This window comes from Gallinula chloropus (assembly GCF_964237585.1).
Source record: "Gallinula chloropus genome assembly, chromosome: Z".
Classification (NCBI taxonomy): domain Eukaryota; kingdom Metazoa; phylum Chordata; class Aves; order Gruiformes; family Rallidae; genus Gallinula; species Gallinula chloropus.
Genome location: NC_140089.1, coordinates 76,916,488 through 76,937,518, shown reverse-complemented (window position 1 = coordinate 76,937,518; position 21,031 = coordinate 76,916,488). Strand labels below are relative to the sequence as shown.

Genomic DNA, 21,031 nt, shown 5'->3' with positions numbered 1-21,031 from the left:
AAATTCATTGCAAGTTCCCTAAAGGCAAGAGGTATGTGCTGCCCTTTATACCCATGGTGTATCTAAAACATACACCTACAGTTGCCTGAAATCAAATTGTCTGTGATTCTGTTCTACAGCAGCAGTGCTTAAAAGCAATATATGTGTTTTACAGAATCCTAAGCTTTTACACACATACTCTTGTAAGCAGTTGTGTTTTGGCAGAATTAAGACTCAAAACGGAGTCAAGGTCACTTTATTTGGCCTACAACAAATGTGCGGGAGAGGTGGGGGAAGAAAAAGAGAAGAGTGAGAGAGAGATTGCAATATCTACCACCACGGAGCTGGGGCGTCCCATCGTTCCGAATTGACTTCCCCTCAGGTGGGGAATTCCATTAGTTGCTGGTTGTCATGGTTCAGCGCTGGGTGCACGGGGGTCACTCCACCGCAGACCTGCACACTGATGACTACCACCACCATGAGACAATGTGCAGGTGCACCTGGGAGGAGTTTATGGAAAGTCACCTCTTGGAACTCATTTTAACATGAAGTGGGACAGGTTAATTACATGTTGCTTAGGTCTTGTTTTTTCAAAGTAGAATGAGCCCATGTACATTTTTCCATATAAAGTTAGCAAATAGGCTTCTGGTACTGCTTAACCAAAAGTCTCAATTTTGCTTGTAGATAATGTTTGTACCTCAAATGCAGCAGCAAGTGTTGCAGACTGATGAACAGAAGAAAGTGCAGAGTGGTTCACTGGAGTTCTTACTCCCTCTCTGATAGTTGGCATTGTCTCAGAGCTGCAGCATAAAGTTAGCTTTAATTAGGGGCTGTATTTTCATGATACTTTTAAGAAATTGCTGTCTACAACTGTCCTTTTGTCAGATCTAGTTACATGAGTCACTCTGTAAATTATTAGCTGGGGAAAGTAGTGTATAACTTCTCTCACAGAAAGTGCAAAGGCATCAGCCTCAAATTCCAACTGCAAATGGGCAAGCATTTCTCTAGTACTCAGCAGAAGTCTGATTCCAATGAACCTTTCTCCGTGAGACTGTTTCTTCATTACCTTTATTTTAATTTGCTTTCCAGCTCTCAACCTCATAACCTGGTTCTTCACTACTGACTCTTCTGCTGTGTCCCCATTCACACCTTCAGCCTCATTGTCTTTCAAGGTCTTGCTAATCCCTTCTGCTGTTTCCAGCCCCTAGTGTCTTGGTGCTGAAAAGATGCTGCTGGCACAAGGAGCTGACCTATTAAGCGTTAAGCTTTACCCTACCTGGTAGGGCAAGGGAAACTCAGTGTTGCCTCTGTAACAATGTAGGCTGTCTACTGTCTGTCTAGAAAGACTGATGAATACAGGTATCTGCTCCGTTCCTGTAGTCTAATACATACAATTACCCATCAGGATTATTGAGTGCGCCTCCCAGGATGACCTGAAACTTAACCATGTGACTAACAGCCTCTTCATGATGCTCCCCGGTGTCTGACAGCCTTTAGGCCATGATCGTATCCCTGGGGCCCCTGTTCTAGGGCCTACCCATGTTCTCAATGAAGAACGTTTTAAAATCCAACCTGAACTTCCCCTGGCACAGCTTCATCCCTTTTCCTGGTGTCTTGTTGCTGGTGAGCAGAGAGATCAGCACCTCCCTTTCACTGCCTGCCGCGAGGGAGGTGCAGACTGCCGTGAGGGCCCCTTACCCTTCTCCCAGCTGCACAAGCCATGTGGCTTCAGCTGTTCAGAGAAGTGAGCGCGGTACTCGGGCAGACGGGAGCTGTGCCGCTGTACCTCAGCCGAGTCGGGCGGGGAGGCGGAGCCCTACCGCCATCCTTCCGCCGGCCTGCGGGGCCCGCCCCGCCTCCCGCCCGCGTAACTCCTCCCGGCGGGGCGTGGCGGCGCAGCCATAGGAAACCTGGGCCGGCGCCGCCTCCACTGTCCCCGCCTCCGCCCGTTGCCCTGGCCGCGCCGCCGGCCGGCCGGTGCTCTTCCCCCACGCGGAGCCGCCACCCCGCCGCCATGAAGTGTCACTACGAGGTGCTGGGCGTGAAACGCGATGCCGCCGACGAGGAGCTGAAGCGGGCGTACCGCCGGCTGGCGCTGCGCTGGCACCCGGGTACGGCTGCGACGCTCGTTCTCCGCGGGGTCCGGCCCGGCCGCAGGCCTGAGGGGAGGGCCCGGCCTACCTCCACCTCGCTCGGCCCCGCGGGCCTCCATCTTCGGGGACGAAAAAGCCCCTTTTCCCTACGGGCGGCTGCGGTCGGTGTTCCGACGGTGTTGCTGGTGCCGCGGCGGCTGGGCCGCCCCGTGTCTTAGGCCGGGTCCTGCGGGGAGCGGGGCCGGGCGGCCGCGGCCGGGCAGCGTGTCGGCGCTTGCGGCAGCGCTCGCGGCGCGGGGCTCGGAAGGGGCTGTGGCGGGCGCTGCCCTCGCAATTCCATTTCGCTGTTTTACAGATAAAAACCTCGAGAACGCCGAGGAGGCGGCAGAGCAGTTCAAGCTAATCCAAGCAGCGTATGACGTTCTCAGTGACCCCCAGGAGAGAGCCTGGTGAGCAGCGCGGTGCTGGGAGAGGCCGGGCGACCTCTGCCTCAGCGCTTCGGGCGTGCGCCTTGCTGGCCCGGCTCCATGGCGGGCGCGGGCCTCTGAGGTAGGAGCAGCCACCATGCTCCAGGCCGCGCCACGGCTGGGGCCTACGCCGTGTCCCGGGGAGGCACGGCGGCGCACCCGGCCTGCCCCGCAGCGCTCGGAAGGTGGTGCTGCGCTGAGGGGACGCACCGGTGCTGGTCTCGCTTTCTTCCTTCCAGAGCGGGGGGGTAGCAGAGGTGTACCTCGGGTCGCAGCCCTCGGGGCCTGGGGAGACAGAGGCAGCACGGTGCTGAGTGTGTGCGCAGGCGTTCGGTGCTCTGATGGTGGCCGCAGGTAGCCAGCCTCAGCCACAGGCTCAGCAGTTTCTTCCTTTAGCAGGCATAACTGAAAATACACACACCCCATCTCTTATTTTTTTTAAGAGATAGTACTACTTCAAATGTTTTGTGTAACTTGTTTTTCACACCGGCTGAGGTATCTACCGGGGTATAAAACCAAAGCTGCCTGTACTAAAATTGCCCTCCTTTAAAGGCAAGTACTGTTTCTCAGCTTCTATATGCTAACACAGGACTTGGGTTTGGGTTTTTTTTGTGTGTTTATGTAAGTATTGGGTAATTACAATTATGCCCTACCTGTTTCTGAAAGCTTACTGAAGCATCTTGATCGAGGGTGGTACCTTCCCGTTGGGAAATTGCTGATACATATATTGCAGATTATCATAGTTTTGCGTGGCTGGGTTCTGGTGGAGAATGGGGGGACTGCTGGGTTAAGTAAAGTGAACTGAAGTAAGTAAACTAAAGGACAATAGAGAACACTTGCTAGGCCTGTCTTTATCTGAAGACTTGGGTTATGAGAGGCACTGGACTAAGCTGTACCTTGAGGTGATACATGTATTGTGTTAGTTGTCCCTTAACCAGCACCGGGGATTGCTCTTGCCTTGGTTGTCACCAGATGCTTGACACTGTGAATTTTTGGTAGGTATGATAATCACAGGGAGGCTCTGCTGAAAGGAGGAGTTGGAGACTACCAAGATGATAGTTTAGATCTGCTGCACTACTTCACTGTTAGCTGTTACTCTGGATACGGAGATGATGAAAAGGTAATGAATTAATTAATCTTTAATGAATGAATTTAAATTTCATGAAAAGTGTCAGCAGTTGCTTTGGGTTGAAAAGCTATGCATGGAATTGTTAGGCACAGGTGGTAACAATGCTTACTAAGGCAAAACGTAACGCTCGGCATTCCAACGAGCTGTTTAATTCCTGCTTATTGTCCAACAATTACTTAGTCGTGGTTTCTAACTATGCCATACAACTACAGAGTGCGTATATGTAATTTGTCCACATTATATAGTGAAGCATTCCATGCTCTGCAATACCATCTGTCTATTCAGAAGTATCTTTAACAAGCTATAATACCTCAAACTGGAGAAAAGCAATATAATAGCAGTGCCTGGGGGAAATGTGCTTCCTCTAATTTAATTCCCTGTTAGATTTTAAGACATTCATTGAAACTTCAGGTGATTAGAAAAACCTCTGCCAGAGAGAACTCATACTTGTTTTTTGGTTACTATAGTAAGCAACATCTTAATTTAAAAAATAAATAATTAGGATACTCAGTAATTAGTTCTGTATTTGAAACTTACTCAAAACTTGGTCCTGTGTAAACATGAAACTTACTGATGTCTCCAGCACACTGAAACATTTTTTTGTTTGGATTTGAATGTAAGAATTTGATGTGTGAGAGAGAGGCTACAGAAAGGAGATGGAAATAGAAAGAACTGAAGAATGGGAGAGAATGGCAACTTGGTTAAACAGAAGAGCCTTGCTATCTAGGGCAAGCACTTACAAGGCCTTGCCCTGGGTTGGGCAAGGATAGAGTTAATTTCCTATCTAGCAGCTGGTGCAACGCTGTGTTTGGAGTTAGGATGAGAGCAGTGCTGATAACATGCTGATGGTTTAGTTGTTGCCAAGCAGTCAAGGACTTCACATCATCTTCTACTGCCCTGATAACCAGAAAGTGGGAAGTGGGGGACGACACACCCATTGTACATTGTCAGGGTCGTATATTTTGTTACAAAATTCTGTTGTTATTTCTCCCATTGCTATACCAGTGAACTGTCCTCATCCCACACCATGAGGTTTGCCTTTGTCTTCTCTTCTTTTATCCCTCCACCTTTTTTTTTCCCTGTGAGGGAAGGAGCAAGCAGTCGGCTGTGTGGTGCTCAGCTGCTGGCTGGGGCTAAACCACATACAGGCCTTTACCCTCACTTTGAGTTGCTGTTGCTGAACTCTGATATTTCTTTAAAATACACTACTGTAGCTGAGCATTTGTACATCTATTACCAAGTCACACAAAATTAATCAGTTCTGTTTTTTTTTTTTTCTTAAATTTCAGGGATTCTTTACAGTCTATCGACAAGTTTTTGAAAAGATTGCTAAAGAAGAGATGGAATGTATGACCCAGGAAGATAATGAAGAATTCCCTATGTTTGGATATTCCCAAAGTGACTATGATACGGTAAGAGCAAGTGTAAATATGAATTGACAGTAGCACGTTAAGTCACTACTTTGTCCCACACTGAAATCAAAGGAGAAGCCTCTGCTGCTCTCCAAGCCTGTGTATCAACTGTCTCTCACAGAATCACAAGGTTGGAAAAGACCTTTGAAGATCATCAAGTCCAACCATTCCCATCCTATGTTAAACCAGATCCCTAAGTACCTGATCTACTCTTTTTTTAAACACATCCAGGGAAGGTGACTCAGCCCCTCCCTGGGCAGCCTGTTCCAAGGCCCCGATGACTCTTGCAGTAAAAAATTTTTTCCTAACATCTGATCTGACCCTCTCCTGGGGCAGCTTTGTGCCATTTCCACTTGTCCTGTCACCTGGCTGAAGAGACCATTGCCCACCTCTCTACAGCCTCCCTTCAGGTAGTTGTAGGCAGTGACAAGATATCCCCCTCAGCCTCCTGCTAGACATCCACAGCTCCCTCAGCTGCTCCTCATAGGATTTGCCCTCCTTTACTACTACTGTAGATCATTTACTATAAAGGAAGTGCTGTTGTCCTGATTCATAACATTTAGGTGAATTAAGATTGGTATTTCCTGTTGGACTCAATTATTAGCCATGCTTTTAGTGTAAGTTGTCAGACAAACGTTTCACAGGCCTACCCATTAATTACTGCAGTTAAACTTAACATCTAGTGCCTTAACTCCTTTATGAAAACTTCTTAGTGCTTATGGCATAGCACAGCCTATAGAAAGTGGGATGGGCTGGTGGAACTGTCACGTGAGCTCACGCTATGATACGAGTCGTGTACAGTATTCTGTAGAAAGACTAAATTTCCAAAATGCCACATACAGTCCATGAGGTCGACTGCTCGGAACCGGCACAGCCGGAGCTGCAGCGATTGATTGTGAACTGAAAGAGCATTTGAAGTGATTGCTCTGCCAGGAGAAGCTGCTGTGAAAGCAGAGAGACCCGGCAGTGTGAGGTAGCTCTCTCGCCAGAGAGGCTGATGTGGAGTAGGCGTTGCCAGGGCAACGGCGGCCCCAGCACACATCACTGCCCACCTAACGCAGAGAGGGGAGGTCAGTGCAGAGCGGGGAGGTCAGCGCGTGCGCAGTGCTGGCCCTGTAGCTCATGTGGCCGGGCAGGTAAATTCCGGCTCTCATCACCCGGGGAACTGTCTCACCTACTGACAGTCTCTGGGGCTGCAGATTACCATGGCCTCCACCAGGCAGAGGGCTCGCCCCATTAAGAGCGTGGGGACCCAGACCAAGGGCCTGCCCAGGAGTGTAGCCTCCACCAGGCAGAGGGCTCGCCCCGTTAAGTGTGTGACGATCCAGACTGTGGGCCTGCCCAGGAGTGTGGTCTCCACCAGGCAGAGGGCTCGCCCCATTAAGAGTGTGGAGACGCAGGCAGAGGGCCTGCCCAGGAGTGAGGCTGTGCAAGTCTCAGGCTGCAGGGAGTGCCTGAGCCTGCTCCTGCCGGCAGACAGTGGCGACAATTTCACCTGTGTGAGGTGTGAGCAGGTGGAAGATCTGCTTAGCATGGGGGCAGATCTCAAAGAAGAGATAGAGAGACTGAGAAGCATTAGGGAGTGTGAGAGGGAAATTGGTGGAGCAACTCGCTGGCATGCCAGAGGGAAAGTCACCAGGGAAATTTTCCCCCCAAAAATGATGGATCCCCAGCCCTATCAGGCAGAACGGGGAGAAATCAGTGACCAGAAAGAGAGAGAGGGTTGGAAGATAGTCCTGGCTCAGCGCAGTGGGAAAACCTCCTCCCTGCCTACCTTGGTTCCTCAGGTCCCTCTAAGCAATAGGTTTGAGGTGCTGGGAGTTGAAGAGGAGGCAAATGGGAAGGTGGGGGACAATCCCCCTAATAGGAGGCCAAGAGTGAGGAAGTCAAATCCACGCTTCAAGACTGCCGCCACTAGGAAAGACAGAAAGGTTATTTTGGTTGGGGATTCTCTTCTTAAGGGAACAGGGAGCCCTATATGCAGGCCAGACCCTACCCGTAGGGAAGTGTGCTGCCTCCTTGGAGCCTGGGTCAGGGATATTACCAGAAGGCTCAGAGGGCTGGTAAGATCCTCTGACTACTACCCATTATTGACAGTTCAAGCAGGAAGGGATGCAATCACAAAGTGTAGCCTGCGAGCTATCAAAAGGGAATTCCAGGACCTATGGTGCTTTGTTGAGGGAGGGGGAGCTCAAATAATATTTTCATCTATCCCCACTTGTGGGAAGAGGGGTTCAGAGCAGGTTAGGAGAACCCAGGAGTTGAACGAGTAGCTGAAAGGCTGGTACCTGCACCTGTGATACTTACTTTCTTTTATAGATTAAAAAAAAAAAAAAAAAGATGGGGGGACAGAGTAGAATTCTTGTCTGGTTTGCTATTTGTTGTATTCTGTTCGACTTTTTTTTTTTTTTTGTTAAGGTTACCAGTAGTCCTGTGTTGAAATTTAATAGTAAAGTAACATGTTCTCCAGTGAGTAACAATACAGTGTGAGTGTACTCAAATGTTGCTCGCTGTCTGCTACTTCTCCCTGTCAACTTTATTAGAATTGTACTGTATGACTACTTGTTTATGAAATTTCAATTGATAAATACCTTAAAAATTAGTAACTTCAGTGGTACAAAACATAGCTGGAGTAGGAAATAAAGTTGTAAATCCAGTGAAGAAGTGTCAGAATAGGTGTTTGAATGTCAGATAAAATTACAGTATAGCTTAACAAATGGAAATTGTTCCCAGGGAGAGAACATCCAGTTTCTTTGAAACTGCTAAAATCTATCTTTTAATGGAGTTATCTTGAAACATCTTTTGAAAACTGCTTGTTTTGAGGCCATGGGATAGATATGATTATAGACTCAAAATAGCTTTTACACTGTCAATTAATAACTGCAAAAATGGTTGGAATTTTAGGGTTGGTATGTCCTGACATCTCCCTTGTTCTCACTGTTCCAGAAGCAGAATGCACACACACCTTTTTCTTGTGGGTTTGGCATTGGTTTTTTGGTTTGGTTTGGTTTTATTTGTTTGGGTTTTTTTGTTTAGTTTTTGTTTTGGTTTGGTTTTTGTTTATTTTGAGTATGGTGGTTTAGCCCTGTCTGGAGGCCAGACGCCCACCAAAGTCGCTCTATCACTCCCCTTTTCTCCTGAACAGGAGAGAAAAATATATATTGAGAGGCTCAAGGAGTTGAGATAAGGACAGGGAGAGATCATCCTGCAATCAGCGTCATGGGCAGAACAGACTCAGCACAGAATAAAGGAAAGGAAACTTAATTTAGGACACTGCCCTGCACCCCCAGTGACACCAGAATCAGGTGATAAGTGTGACCAGATCTTAAAGCACCTCTCCCCATCCCTCCCTTCTTAGCAGACTTCACTTTAGTCAGGATTTCACTCCCTTCTTCCCCCCCATTGTGGCACAGGGAGGGGCAAGGACTGGGGGAATGGGGCTCTGTCATTGTAGAGATGGACACAACACACCATTCAGTGATCTGTGCATTTTAATATGCTCCAGCCACTTTATTGCAACTGCACAGACTCTTTATAGTATTAACCAAACAACACATAAGAACGTTAAAGGCTCAGGGGTCGTTTTACACTTTGTCCATTGGTCATTTTTTTCTGCCTTCTTCTTGGCTCCGGACAGTCCACACCTGGACTTCATTATCACACTGTACCACGAGCTTGTTACAAAGGGAGTGATTTCTTTACCTCAAGGGAATGCAGGAATGTTGCCATGGTCAATTTGTTTGGTCATGGTGACCGGGTTGCTGGCAGACCTGCTGCATCCCCGGACAGGGATATGGTCAGTTCCTCACGCATATTCTCCGTAGCCCAGGGCGGGGAGGGGGCATTCCTCACACTCTTCCCCTGCTGCACCGTGGGGTCCCACCCATGGCAGATAGTCCTCCATGAACCTCTCCAATGTGAGTCCTTTCCCATGGGGCTTCAGCTCTTCCCCAGGTGCCCCAGCGTGGGTCACTGCTATGGGGTGCAGTCGTAAGTCATAGAATGTCTCTCAGGCCCAGACAGCTCCAGCCTGGTCCCCCATGGGGTCACAAGCCTCCCCGGCAAACCTGCTCCAGTATGAGTCTCTCTCTCATTCACCTCTGTCTCTATCTCTCTCCATGGGCTGCAAGTGCTGGCAGGGGATTGCTTCAATGTGGGTCACAGCATCTTCTCTACGTCTCCCCCTGCTCCAGTGTGGGGCCTCTCCATGGGCTGCAGGTGTGGTCTGGGCCTTTTCCATGGGCTGCGGGGGCACACCTGCTCCACCATGGGTTTTCTCTTGGGGCTGCAGGGGCATCTTTCTCTCCAGCACCTGGGGAGCCTTGTCCCCAATATCCCTGGCCTTGGTGTCTGCACAGTTCCTTACATCTTCTCACTCCCTTCTCTGGGGGCAAAAAGCAGCTGCTTGCAGTTTTTTCTCCTAAATGTGACTCTCAGAGGTTCTGTGACCGTTGCTGATGGGCTTGGACTTGGTCAGTGACAGGTCCGGCCTTGAGCCGGCTGGTGTTTGCTCTGTGGGGCCTGCAGAGAGCTTCTGGCTGCTTCTTGCAGAAGCCGCCCCTGCAGCCCCCTCCTCTGCCAGAACCCAGCCATGCCACTGGGTTGGTTTGTTTGAAGAGATTCATAGTGATATTGTATATGCAATAATTACAGTTAAATGAGGAAGTTACTATCCTGTGTTTAGACAAGAAGGTTACACTGTCTGAAGATTTCAGCACTGCAGTGCCTGCTTCTTTACTATATAGGAATATTGTAGGGGAGCTACAGAAACTATACAGAGATTTTGAAACCTGTGATGTGTATGCTCTCTGGTTCAAACTACTGAGTTAAGTAACAAGAAATCTGGGGGGCTCTGCAGTCAATGAGAAGATGTTCTTAAGACTTAACAAGACTTGATGGGAACAGAAGTCTTGTAAGTCAATTAGATGCAGAAACAAAAGTGATCAGCTGCAAGTATAATAAGCAAAACAGAATCTACCTATGTGTTGAGTAAGAGCTGCTGTATGGTCTTCTGGAGAATGTCAGAGGTGTGGTTGTTAGTTAGCTGCTGAGGAGGAAAGACAGTTCATGCAGCTGTTGAAGGGGAGGATAATCCCCATCATCAACTGATAGCCTTGCATCTTTTCACGTGGAAGATACCCCCTTCTGAAGCAGAAATCTGAGACAGGGAATTTAATCTCATTCAAATTACTGGATTAAACGTAGTTATTTATTGGTTGGTATAGAGGTGAATTTTTGTGACAGCAGAGAATAACTGCAGTGACTTCCCTGCCAGAGGTCATAGCCATGAACCTTTGTGTGTATGTAGATCACTAGAATTGCCTCCCTAGTGTTGAGGCAGTGGTGGCTGTAGTAGTCCGTGGGAGTGCCAGTGATGGAGAGGAAGAGGAGATACCCAGAAAAGAGATAGTAAACTGTGGACTGTGTAGAATACACCAAACTGCTACAAAAGTCCTGAATTACCTGGTATGGTTTTTGCTCTCTCTCTAAACGAGTGACTTGTTTGATTAGATATTTTTTTCTTACAGGTAGTCCACCCTTTCTATGCATATTGGCAGAGTTTCTGTACTCAGAAGAACTTTGCTTGGAAAGAAGAGTATGACACACGACAAGCCTCAAACCGCTGGGAGAAACGAGCTATGGAAAAAGAAAACAAGAAAACAAGAGAGAAAGCAAAGAAAGAGAGAAATGAACTGGTCCGTCAGCTGGTAGCCTTTATTCGTAAAAGGGATAAAAGAGTACAGGCTCACAGGAAACTTGTAGAAGAACAAAATGCAGAAAAAACTAGGAAAGCAGAAGAATTTCGGAGGCAGCAGAAGCTTAAACAGGCCAAGTACGTAAATGTTGAACAATGTTTTTTCTTAAAAATGGAAAAACTATACATGAGGATACATATAGAGTTAGGTTCTAATAGTAGCTCCACTTAATCTTTTAAACATCTTTTGAAAATTTAATTTTGTATTAATTAATTAATGTATTAATTTTGGTCTCAGGTATGAGCTTTTTAAAACTTGAGTCTCTGAATTGTACTAACATGTAGAGATGTAAGATAAGGAAGGAATAGTTACCTACATGCTGCTGGCAGCTGGTTGTAGCACACGGTCCAGTGTGCTTTTAATTACCTGTGGAAGTAAGATTTAATGGTTGTCACAGTTCCTTTAGAGAAAAGGAATCACAGAGTGATAGGGCTTGGAAGGGACCTTGTAAGATCATCTAGTCCAACTCCCCCTCCAGAGCAGGATCACCTAGATTAGGTCTCACAGGAATATGTCCAGGTGGGCTCTGAATGTCTTCAGAGAAGGAGACTTCACAACCTCTCTGGGCAGTCTCAAGTGGTCCGTCACCCTCACTGTGAAAACATCTTTCTTTATGCTCACATGGAAGAACCTTCTATGCTGCAGCTTGCACCTGCTCCCCCTTCTATCACTGGCCATCACTGAGAAGAGCCTGGCTCCATCCTCCTGACTCTCACCCTTTACATATTTATAGACATTAATAAGGTCACCCCTCAGTCTCCTCTGGGCTAAAGAGGCCCAGCTCCCTCAGCCTGTCCTCATCAGGAAGGTGTTCTGCTCCCTTCATCATCTTGGTGGCCCCTGTGCTGGGCTCTCTCAAGGAGTTCTGGTTCCTTGTTGAACTGAGGGGCCAGAACTGGACACACTATTCCAGGTGTGGCCTCACCAGGGCAGAGCAGAGGGGCAGAAGGACCTCTCTTGACCTCTCTTGCCACCCCTTCTAACACACCCCAGGATGCCATTGGCCTTCTTAGCCATGAAGGCACATTGCTGGCTCATGGTCATCCTGCTGTCCCCCAGAGCCCCCAGGTCCTTTTCCCCTAGTACCTTTACAGGTACTAAAGCTACATCTGCCTGCAAGTGTTAGAATCACTAAGTTATGCATTCAACATAATTTTCATGGTGGCAAATATTACATGAATGGAAAAAAAAACCCAAAGAGAGCTGGATATTGCCCATACGTTTCCTTGCAGGGAGAGCAGTACTGTGACAATGTGGACTTAGTTCAGCTTCATTTATCCTGTGACTGTACCTGCTAAAAAGAAAGTGTGGGAAAAAATGAACCTAGTTTTGATTTTCCTTTTAACTTTTCAGAAAGGACCCCATAATTGGACTAACAGGGGTTTTAAAATAATTTTTCTCAAAATTAAGTAGAAGGAAGAGCACATCTCCCAAGTGTAAGCACAATATATTCTGCCAACTAGAAGAGCCTTTTGCCTGAAAATGGGAGGAGGGAGATTAAATACTTAATAAGGCTGCACTTGGAAGATTATTTATTAGTGATTAAAGTTAAATCATACACGTTATGCAGAATTTTATTTTTCACATATATACACGTGCTTTTCCCCCTGGAGTGCAAATGAAACTGAGGAATACATTTACTGACCAGTGGTTTGTAATTAGGAGTCCAGGAGTGGGCAGCTGGAGCAAGAGTCGGCAGCACTGCTTGATAGCTTGGGCCATACCTGAGTTTTGAAAACCAAGCTGGTGCATTCCCACAGAGCAGAGTGAAGGAGTAATGTGCATGTGGTTTTTGTGGTCCTGTACTGTTTGTGGGTTTCAGTCTTGCAGCAGGTAAGAGCAGCTGTACTGCTTTGAGGATGGAGTTGACTTTTGGCTATCAGCTTGACCATGCTGCAGAGCATTTTCTGCCTGAAATTGCAGCAGGATCCACCTACACCAGTGCAGTGTAAATATGCTCACAGAAAATGTAAATTAACTACTCAGGATTTCCAGGTTGTACAAACAATTGTTTACCCCATCATAATGTGGTCGGGACTTTCCTTCTAAAATACCAGAATAAAACAAGTTGCCTTTTAAATAATACTGTTTCTGTAATTCCCATCTCATCAACACAATGTAGAAGTTACTGTGTTGTTCTGCTTGAAGGCTTGCTGAGCAGTATAAAGAGCAGAGCTGGATAACTATGTCAGATCTGGAGAGAGAATTGCAAGAGATGGAGGCACAATATGAAAAGGAATTTGGAGATGGGTCAGATGATGAAGTTGAATTAGAAGAACAGGAAACAAAAGTCGACAAAGGTATGGGGTATGGGGGGTGATCTACGGTGAGTTGTTTCAGCCTGAGTATTGACTCACTGCACTTAGAGCCCTGGACTCACAGTTGTGATCGTAGTGCAGCTCCCTGCCTCCAGCTGAGGCGTGCCAGGCTGGAGCCCGGCCCTCCCTGTTGTTCCCTTTCGTACAGGAGAAGGCAGCAAGCTTCAGCTGCTGATTTATGAGAGTGTGTGATTTGGTGAGATGCTCTTGATGTGTCTGTGTGTTGGTACTGCTGAAGTGGAGTGTCAGTGTTGCGGCCTCTTGCTGGGGCTTTAAGAGCAGCTTAACTCAAAAATCGCTCATCTGACTTTGTCTCTCTGATCCCCACTGATCTCTTCAGACAAACTGAATGATGAGACTGAAGAAGCTGAATTTGTTGATGGTCTGTACTGCCCTGCTTGTGACAAATTGTTAAAAACTGAGAAAGCGTAAGTGCTTGTGGCTGGGGATTCAGGGGTGGGGTGTGGGGTTTTACCTTTTTAAAAAGTGTGTTTTAAAGACTTCTTATCTTCACATCATGGTCAGTGTTGTCTTCCCAGCAGAGACATTGTCAGGACAGAATTTTCCATACTTGCTAGTGATGGATAATGAGGCTGTGATTAATTTATATGTAAATATAGCAGTGTTTTCTCAGAGTTACCTGCAGTAACGAACGATCTGCTGGTCTTTACAGCATGAAAAATCATGAAAAATCAAAGAAGCATAGAGAGATGGTAGCCCTGCTACGGCAGCAACTGGAAGAAGAAGAAGGGAAATTTCCTGTGTCTCTGGATGATGCAAATGGAACACATACCAAAGAGGAAGAAGAAGCAGAAGACATGCCCAAGCAAAAGTACTTTAAATTTGTTGTAATTTTATCATGACTAATGATCTAATAAGTCTTGGGAGGCCCACAGAGGGAGTTTCTTGTGATTCCTAGTTGTGTTGATGTCGTGGTTTTACCACGGCTGAGAGCAGAGATCCACGGAGCTGTCTGCTCCTTAGAGGAAAAGAGCAGGGGAAGGGGGTGTGTGTGTGTGTGTGAGAGACAAGGGAAGGGGCAAATAACAACCCCAAAAGCAAGAAACTAAAAGGCCCATGGGTTGGGATAAGGATAGGTTACTAGAATAGCAGAAAGATACAATATAACAATGCTAACAGGACTTTAGAGCAAAAAATCTATGAAACTGTTGATACACAATGCAGTTTCTCACTGAACCCACAGCTCAGGCTGTGCCACCCAGAGCCGTCCTGGAACCCGACCGTCCCCCAAAAACCGCGTGTCCTGGAGCTGCCCCTCCTCCTTCTCCCACCAGCCCCCCTTTATACTGAGCATGACGTAATTGGCATGGAATACTCTCTTTGGCCAGTTTGGGTCACCTGTCCTGGCTTCATCCCCCCCTTTCTCATTAGTAGAGAAATATGAAGAGCTGAGAAAGTCCTTGACTGTCTGACAGCAACTAAAAACATCAGGGTGTTATCAGCACAGCTTTCATTTTAACACCCAAACACAGCATTCCATCCGCTGCTACAAAAGAAGTTAACTCCATCCTGACTGAAAACAGGACAGTTGAAACTCACAGTATTGTGCAAATTTGTAGTATTTCTCAGCATCAGAGTTCCAGTAAAATGCATGTGTTAGTGTGATTGGTTTCAAATGTTGTAGCATAATAATCTCATACTTTTTCTGCTGCTTTAAGTTACATCTTAAGGAAAAGCAGTGATTGTTAATTTTCAAACAGGTGAACTGGCACAGGAACAGTATTTATTCCTTTGGTACGTTTTTTTGTGCTTTTATTTCAGTTGGATGCTGACATTCAGAAAATGAGTGTGCTTTAAAAATGGAATTGATGAAATAAGATGTACAGCTCCATTTTTTGAACATCCAGAGCATAATACCATTTCACTAGTGTCTTCAAGTTCAGTCTGAGCAGAATAGAAGTTTTACTAGGAGCAAGGAGTAGTTTAGGAGAACTCCAGTTTTCATTTCAGGCATGAGTAATTTTCTGTTTGTGGCTACTGTCTCTTTAATATGTTAATATGATTTTTTAAAAATCTAACGTGGTACCTTTTAAGAAATTGGTTGTTTTTCGTCTTTCAAAGAGGTAATCTTAAATTCTTATTTTTACAGACTCTCGAAGAAGCAGAGAAAGAAACAGAAAACAATGATGGTATGTAGCAATATAAAAGTTTAAGTTAGGAGATAAAACTGTGTTGTAAAGTTCCCTGGATATCATAGAATCATAGAATCATGGGGGTTGGAAGGGACCTTGAGAGATCATCGGGTCCAACCCCCCTGCCAAAGCAGCTCCCCAGCTCATATTGTACAGATAGGCGTTCAGACAGGTCTTGAATATCTCCAGAGAAGGAGACTCCACCACCTCCCAGGGCAGCCTGTCCCAGGGCTCCGTCACCCTCACTGTGTAAAAGTTCTTCTGCATGTTGGTGTGGAACTTCCTGTGCTCCAACTTGCAGCCATTGCCCCTTGTCCTGTCTCACAGAGCACTGAAAAGGGGCTGGCCATTTCCCTCTGCATCCCATACTTCAGATACTTATAAATATTAATTAGGTCCCCCCTTACTCTTCTTTTCTCAAGACTGGACAGTCCCAGCTCACTCAGCCTTTCCTCATAGGGAAGATGCTCCAGGCCCTTAATCATCTTCGTAGTCCTTCTCGGGACTCTCCAGGAGATCCCTGTCTTTTTTATACAAGGGAGCCCAGAACTGGACACAATACTCCAGGTGGGGCCTGACCAGGGCAGAGTAGAGGGGGAGGACCTTGTTTCTGTGGAGGCCATCAAGCTCCTGGTCAGTTCTTGCCTCCTCTGAAATCAGAAGGTCTCGTTCTCACCGTTCAGGTCGCATACAGGCACCTCATCTCCCATCAGTCTGCAGCCCAGGTGGTGGGTGCTGCAACTGCGTAGCTTGAGCTTGAGTCTTACACAGACAAGTTCTTCTGGAAGCACAGCTTCCTTCTATCTGCCACTAAGCTTTACTGAGTGCAGGGAGTCCCTGTGGGCTTTGGTTAGTTTCCCTGAGGTAGATTAGCCTGCTTTTGGGAGCTGAGGTGTTTGGCTTTGGGCATGCTCAGGAATTGATCTTTTGCCAGACTGCATATGTTGATTGAGTCTATGCTGTCTTCTGATAGGTGGAAGAGGCTGCACATGTTTCTGCTGTTAGAGAGGGAAAACACTGTGCCTGTCTGTGTTCAGTCAGCTCAGTTACTCTGGCTGAAGTGTCATAATGCAGGTGACTGGCACAGAAAACTTCGGTCTATATAATTAACATTCTGTAAAGTTACAAGCAAAGCCACTGTCTTCTGATGTGAAATGGTAGCCTGAACCAAGTGAGCCCTGTGTATAATTAAAAGCTACTTTCATTTTATTTGGTAGTTTAGAGCCTGTTTTACTGGTGTTTCTTCCCTTCACCACAGGTGGCCTCATCTTTCAGAACAGAAGGTTTTACCTGTACAGTGTCACTAAAAACACACAGTAAAATTAAGAGGGTCTTCTCCCCACCCACTTATGTTGGAGGTAAATGAGGTATATAATTGCTAATGACCTTAAAGTAGTTAACTTGGGTTTCTTCTGTTTGGACAGACTTACGAGGACTCTCTTGATAACAGTGCGGGTGAAGAAATGGCTGAAGAAAAGGAGGTGCCCTGCATGGATAAAGACAGAGGCTCAGCAGAGGAGATGGTAAACAATGGCCAAAGCTGTGCTGCATCAGAGGATGCAAGCACTGCAGAAGATGTTAGCCAAGTGACTGAAGCACAAAGTGAAGCGAAAAGGTGGGCTGGCTTGCAGTATTGCAGTCACTGTGTCATAGTTTGTCATGTTTGATCCTGTCAGGCAAGCCTAGATTTAATAAGCAATGTAAACTGGGGGCTACTCCACTAAATCCGAGCTGAATAAATGTGCTGCCAAACAAGGAGTGTTAGGACTTACTTTAAAAATGGTGTTTGGCAGCAGACCCCCACCACATGACTTAGTAACTGCTAGGTCATGTACCTGAATGTTGAGGTCAACGGTTGATCATATAAATCGATTTATTTTTTGCTGGAAGCATTTGTGCTATGTTGTGTGAAGGAAGAACAAAGGGAAGCAGCAAAGACATTGATGACTGGGCATCATCAGAGGCTCCTGAATGCTATATTGAATGTTCTTGTGCAATCTTGGTTTCTCTTTGTTTATCAGCAGTACTAAGCCTAAAGGGAAAAAAGCCAAGGATGCAAAAAAGTCTGCGAAGGCATCTTACGTGCCCCCAACAACGGTATGTCAAATTCCTTAATGCTGTCGAAAAGCTGGTGATCATATTGGTACCAACAAGGTTGGTTGTTTCATTAACTCCAATCCAACATTTCAGGTTTTTTGCTTGCTTTTTAGTAACACAGGTATTTCAGTCCCAGTGATTTTATTAGAAGCTAGAAATGGAACATTGGCTCTAGTCACAGAGAAGATTAGGACTAAAGTGCAGTTACAAGAATTAATAAAACTGTATCCAAGGCAGTTCAAACCAAGTAAATTAAACAACTGAAGACAGAGCAGGTGACAGTACCATGTGCATCTTTCTCAATATTGATGCTTCCCTGAAGGAATACAATCTAGTAATAACTACAGCTAAGACACAGGAAATTCATGGAATCTCAGATCCCAAAGTATTATGTGTATAGTTGTGTTTACTCAGGACAGATCAAAAGTATTCTTCATCTTGAATTAGATTTGCAAGCCCTCTGTTCTTGTTCTTGGTTCTGCTTAGTACTCTTTAAAACTTCAAGAAGCCATGTTTGATTTTTTGAAAAACAAGTATTTGTCAATCAGTAATGGAATATCTGTGATTGACAGATGTGAGTAATCTGCAGGTTTCTAAGAGAAACTGCATAGAACAGTGGTGTGTTGTATTTATTAGATATTCCATATGAATGTGAAGCATTTGAGTTTCTTTTTCCTTGTTGTAGAGTGAAGTTCCTAACCACTGTGTAACCTGCAGCTGTGCATTTCCATCCCGAAATAAACTGTTTGAACACCTAAAAGCCACAGGCCATGCAAAAGCAACACAAGCACCAGTGGTAAATGAAGCTGTAAATACCAGAAACAAAAAGGAGAAACGTAAGAACAGATAGAACTTTGTTACAGTCTTCAGAGTGGTACATGAAAACTCTCCCAGAACTGCACGTTGCCTGTGTCTGGAGTTAAACAGAGAAGGCAAGCCCTAATCTTGGGAGAAATAAAGAGGAAGATGCAGCAAAAGGAGGTTTCCACCTTGTGAAGGAACCTGGGCTTGCTTTTGGGTTTATGAGCCTTTCTTCAGTGACTGGATTTGACCTACTGTCTCAGCAGCTTTCACACTGGGCATGGCAAAACTAATTCATAGCTACTTACCTTGCATTTCTGTAGAAACTTGCATGGATAGAGTACCTACACAGAGGAGATGAATGATTTTAACACTTGTGTCTCTAATCTCTTGAGAGGTCTTGGCCTGGGTGAGTGGAGCCAATAGAAGGGCCTGTGCCCCTTTGGTCACCTGTCAGAAATGAAACACCACCACGACACGGGAAAAACATCCCCCAAGGGCCTTTTCAGATGTCTGAATTACATTAAATAGCAGGCACAAGGGAAGGAGATGACAAAGCTGGTCAATTGTTTTTTACAGTTCCTGCTGGTTTTGTGCCGGAGCTGAAGTTTTGTGGACTCAACACAAACCAATGTGATCAATGCTGAGCTCGTTTATTGAAACACACACAGAGCTTACAAAGGTTTCCATATCAGTAGATGAGTTACATTACATTGCTATTGGTTAGATGCTCTGTTCACCTGCCTTCATTATTGCTAATAATTGGTTGAGGCTACACAGTCACATTGTTCCTTTTTAAGGCAGTTGTTAACAATCTTGCAGTTTGTAACCTCATGAATTTTCTTGTAAACTCCTGTTCTCACAGACATCTGCTCTCCTGTTACTGCATAGTGACATGTCTCCGTTAGCTTCCCCAGGCCTGATTATATTCCCCCTGCATCGCATACTTCAGATACTTACAAACATTGATTAGGTCCCCCCTCAGTCTTCTTTTCTCCAGGCTGAACAGCCCCAGCTCACTCAGCCTTTCCTCACAGGGGAGATGCTCCAGGCCCTTAATCATCTTCGTAGCCCTTCTCTGGACTCTCTCCAGGAGATCCCTGTCTTCTTTATACCAGGGAGCCCAGAACTGGACACAATACTCCAGGTGGGGCCTGACCAGGGCAGAGTAGATGGGGAGGATCACCTCCTTAGACCTGCTGGCCACACTCCTCCTGATGCACCCCAGGATCCCATTGGCTCTCTTAGCCACCAGGGCACACTGCTAGCTCATGGCCAACCTGTCATCAACCAGGACCCCCAGGTCCTTCTCCACTGGCCTCTTCTCCAGCAGGTCATCCCCCAGCATGTACTGATACAAACAGTTGTTCCTTCCCAGGTGCAAGACTACACTTGCTTTTGTTGAATTTCATTAGGTTTCTCCCTGCCCAGCTCTCCAGCCTGTCCAGGTCCCTCTGGATGGCAGCGCGCAGTGTTTCTGCGTGTCAGCCACTCCTCCCAGCTTTGTATCATCGGGCACTTGCTGAGGGTCGATGCTATTCCCTCATCAAGGTTGTCAATGAAGATATTAAACAATTACATTAATTTATTCTGATTTCTAATGAAAAACAACGTAGGAATTGGTACTCTACTTCTCTTTAAATGTACATTTGTAGCATTTGTTGTAGCATTTGTTGTAGCATTTGTTGTTTTGTGTAATTTTGGAGTAAAAGGGGATTATACATGGGGATTATCAATGCAGTTGGAGAAGGCAGTGCTCAGCAAGGGCTGGGGTATGTTGTTTGGGAAACTCCTTGAGTGAAATTTTTCAGAAGCACTAATCTTACATTCTCTAAGTCCCTCTGAAGTTTTGGTTCATCACACAAAATGGTAGAATACTCCCCCTCCCCACCTCGCTAACACAGTACATTTATTGGGTAAAGGAATTACTCAAATGATCAAACTGTTCTTGCTGACTGTCTACAATGCCACTTTTGTGTTGGAAACTGAAGGAAGGAGCTGAAAAATTAAAAGTAATTGTGTAAGAAGGAAACACAGCACCTCATTTTACCAGCCAGAGTGAGTTGTGCTCAGTGACTGAGGTGTGTGCTGTGCAATCCCAAAGCAGCAGGAAGGAAAGAAGAGCGTATTTCGTATGGGTTGATGGCTGGATTAGAGTCCCATTATAAGACTTTCTGCAATTGGAAACTTTGCAACTTCTGTACAAGCAATTGTATCATGCTGTACTAAAACATATCCTGGTAGTGAGGGTAAACAGTGTGAGACCTTCAGTGAGTGTAAAATGTGCCAAGGGTTCTGCTCAGGGTGGTTCTTAGCCAGAGACTGACTAAGCCTATGTAAATGCAATCTCACAGACTGAACCCTGCAATATTACTTGTTTACTTATTTTTTTTCCCTTATTTGAATAAAAACAAGTACTTCATCACTTGTGTGGTTTAGAAATTCTACTATGTATTGGGTATAAAGGGCAAGATTCTGGTAGTGGTGGGAAGGCAGTCTGGGGATGCCCTGCTCTGGCCTGAGCCAGCCCTGCAGCCGAACCACCTGTGTGTGTTGCTGGAAACGTGTTTCCAGGACAAAGAAAGGTGGCCAGAGCAGTGCTGGATGCACCCCCAGGGTGCAAAGTCCAAATAGCATGTACTTCCCCAAAACAAATCTATTAAATTTGCTGTCACTCTTTCTAAAAATTACCAATTTTGTTATTTTCATAGATGAGAAATGAGTACGTGTCTGCCTCTTCATCTGATACCTGGTTAATTAAACCAGGGCTTTCCTATGCTAATGCTTGAGGAGATGTGCAGCTTATACACAACATCACTGCAGAAC

General features: G+C 45.9%; 1 protein-coding gene across 2 annotated transcripts; it reads left to right on the top strand.

Moving 5' to 3' along the window:
* The first annotated feature begins 1,932 nt into the window (after window positions 1–1,932).
* DNAJC21 (DnaJ heat shock protein family (Hsp40) member C21) lies at window positions 1,933–20,624 on the top strand. Of its 2 annotated transcripts, none has more exons than XM_084278774.1 (12): window positions 1,933–2,090; window positions 2,428–2,521; window positions 3,539–3,659; window positions 4,958–5,080; window positions 10,609–10,913; window positions 12,985–13,136; window positions 13,495–13,582; window positions 13,828–13,986; window positions 15,265–15,304; window positions 16,732–16,922; window positions 17,332–17,404; window positions 18,090–20,624. In XM_084278774.1, exons 1-12 carry the CDS (start codon window positions 1,994–1,996, stop codon window positions 18,252–18,254), a joined length of 1,608 nt encoding a protein of 535 aa, XP_084134900.1. In that variant the 5' UTR covers window positions 1,933–1,993; the 3' UTR covers window positions 18,255–20,624. The 2 variants fall into 2 exon arrangements, with proteins under 2 accessions (XP_084134900.1, XP_084134899.1); XM_084278773.1 differs by having other exon boundaries at window positions 17,329–17,404.
* The last annotated feature ends 407 nt before the right edge of the window (window positions 20,625–21,031 follow it).

What these genes read in the sequence shown, in the direction of transcription:
- DNAJC21 (XM_084278773.1), top strand. Translation starts at nt 1,994, where the DNA reads ATGAAGTGTCACTACGAGGTGCTGGGCGTGAAACGCGATGCCGCCGAC. An exon ending in TTGTTAAAAACTGAGAAAGC is followed by an intron (nt 13,583 to 13,827) that starts GTAAGTGCTTGT and finishes TGGTCTTTACAG; the next exon opens with CATGAAAAATCATGAAAAAT. An exon ending in GCACAAAGTGAAGCGAAAAG is followed by an intron (nt 16,923 to 17,328) that starts GTGGGCTGGCTT and finishes TTTGTTTATCAG; the next exon opens with CAGTACTAAGCCTAAAGGGA.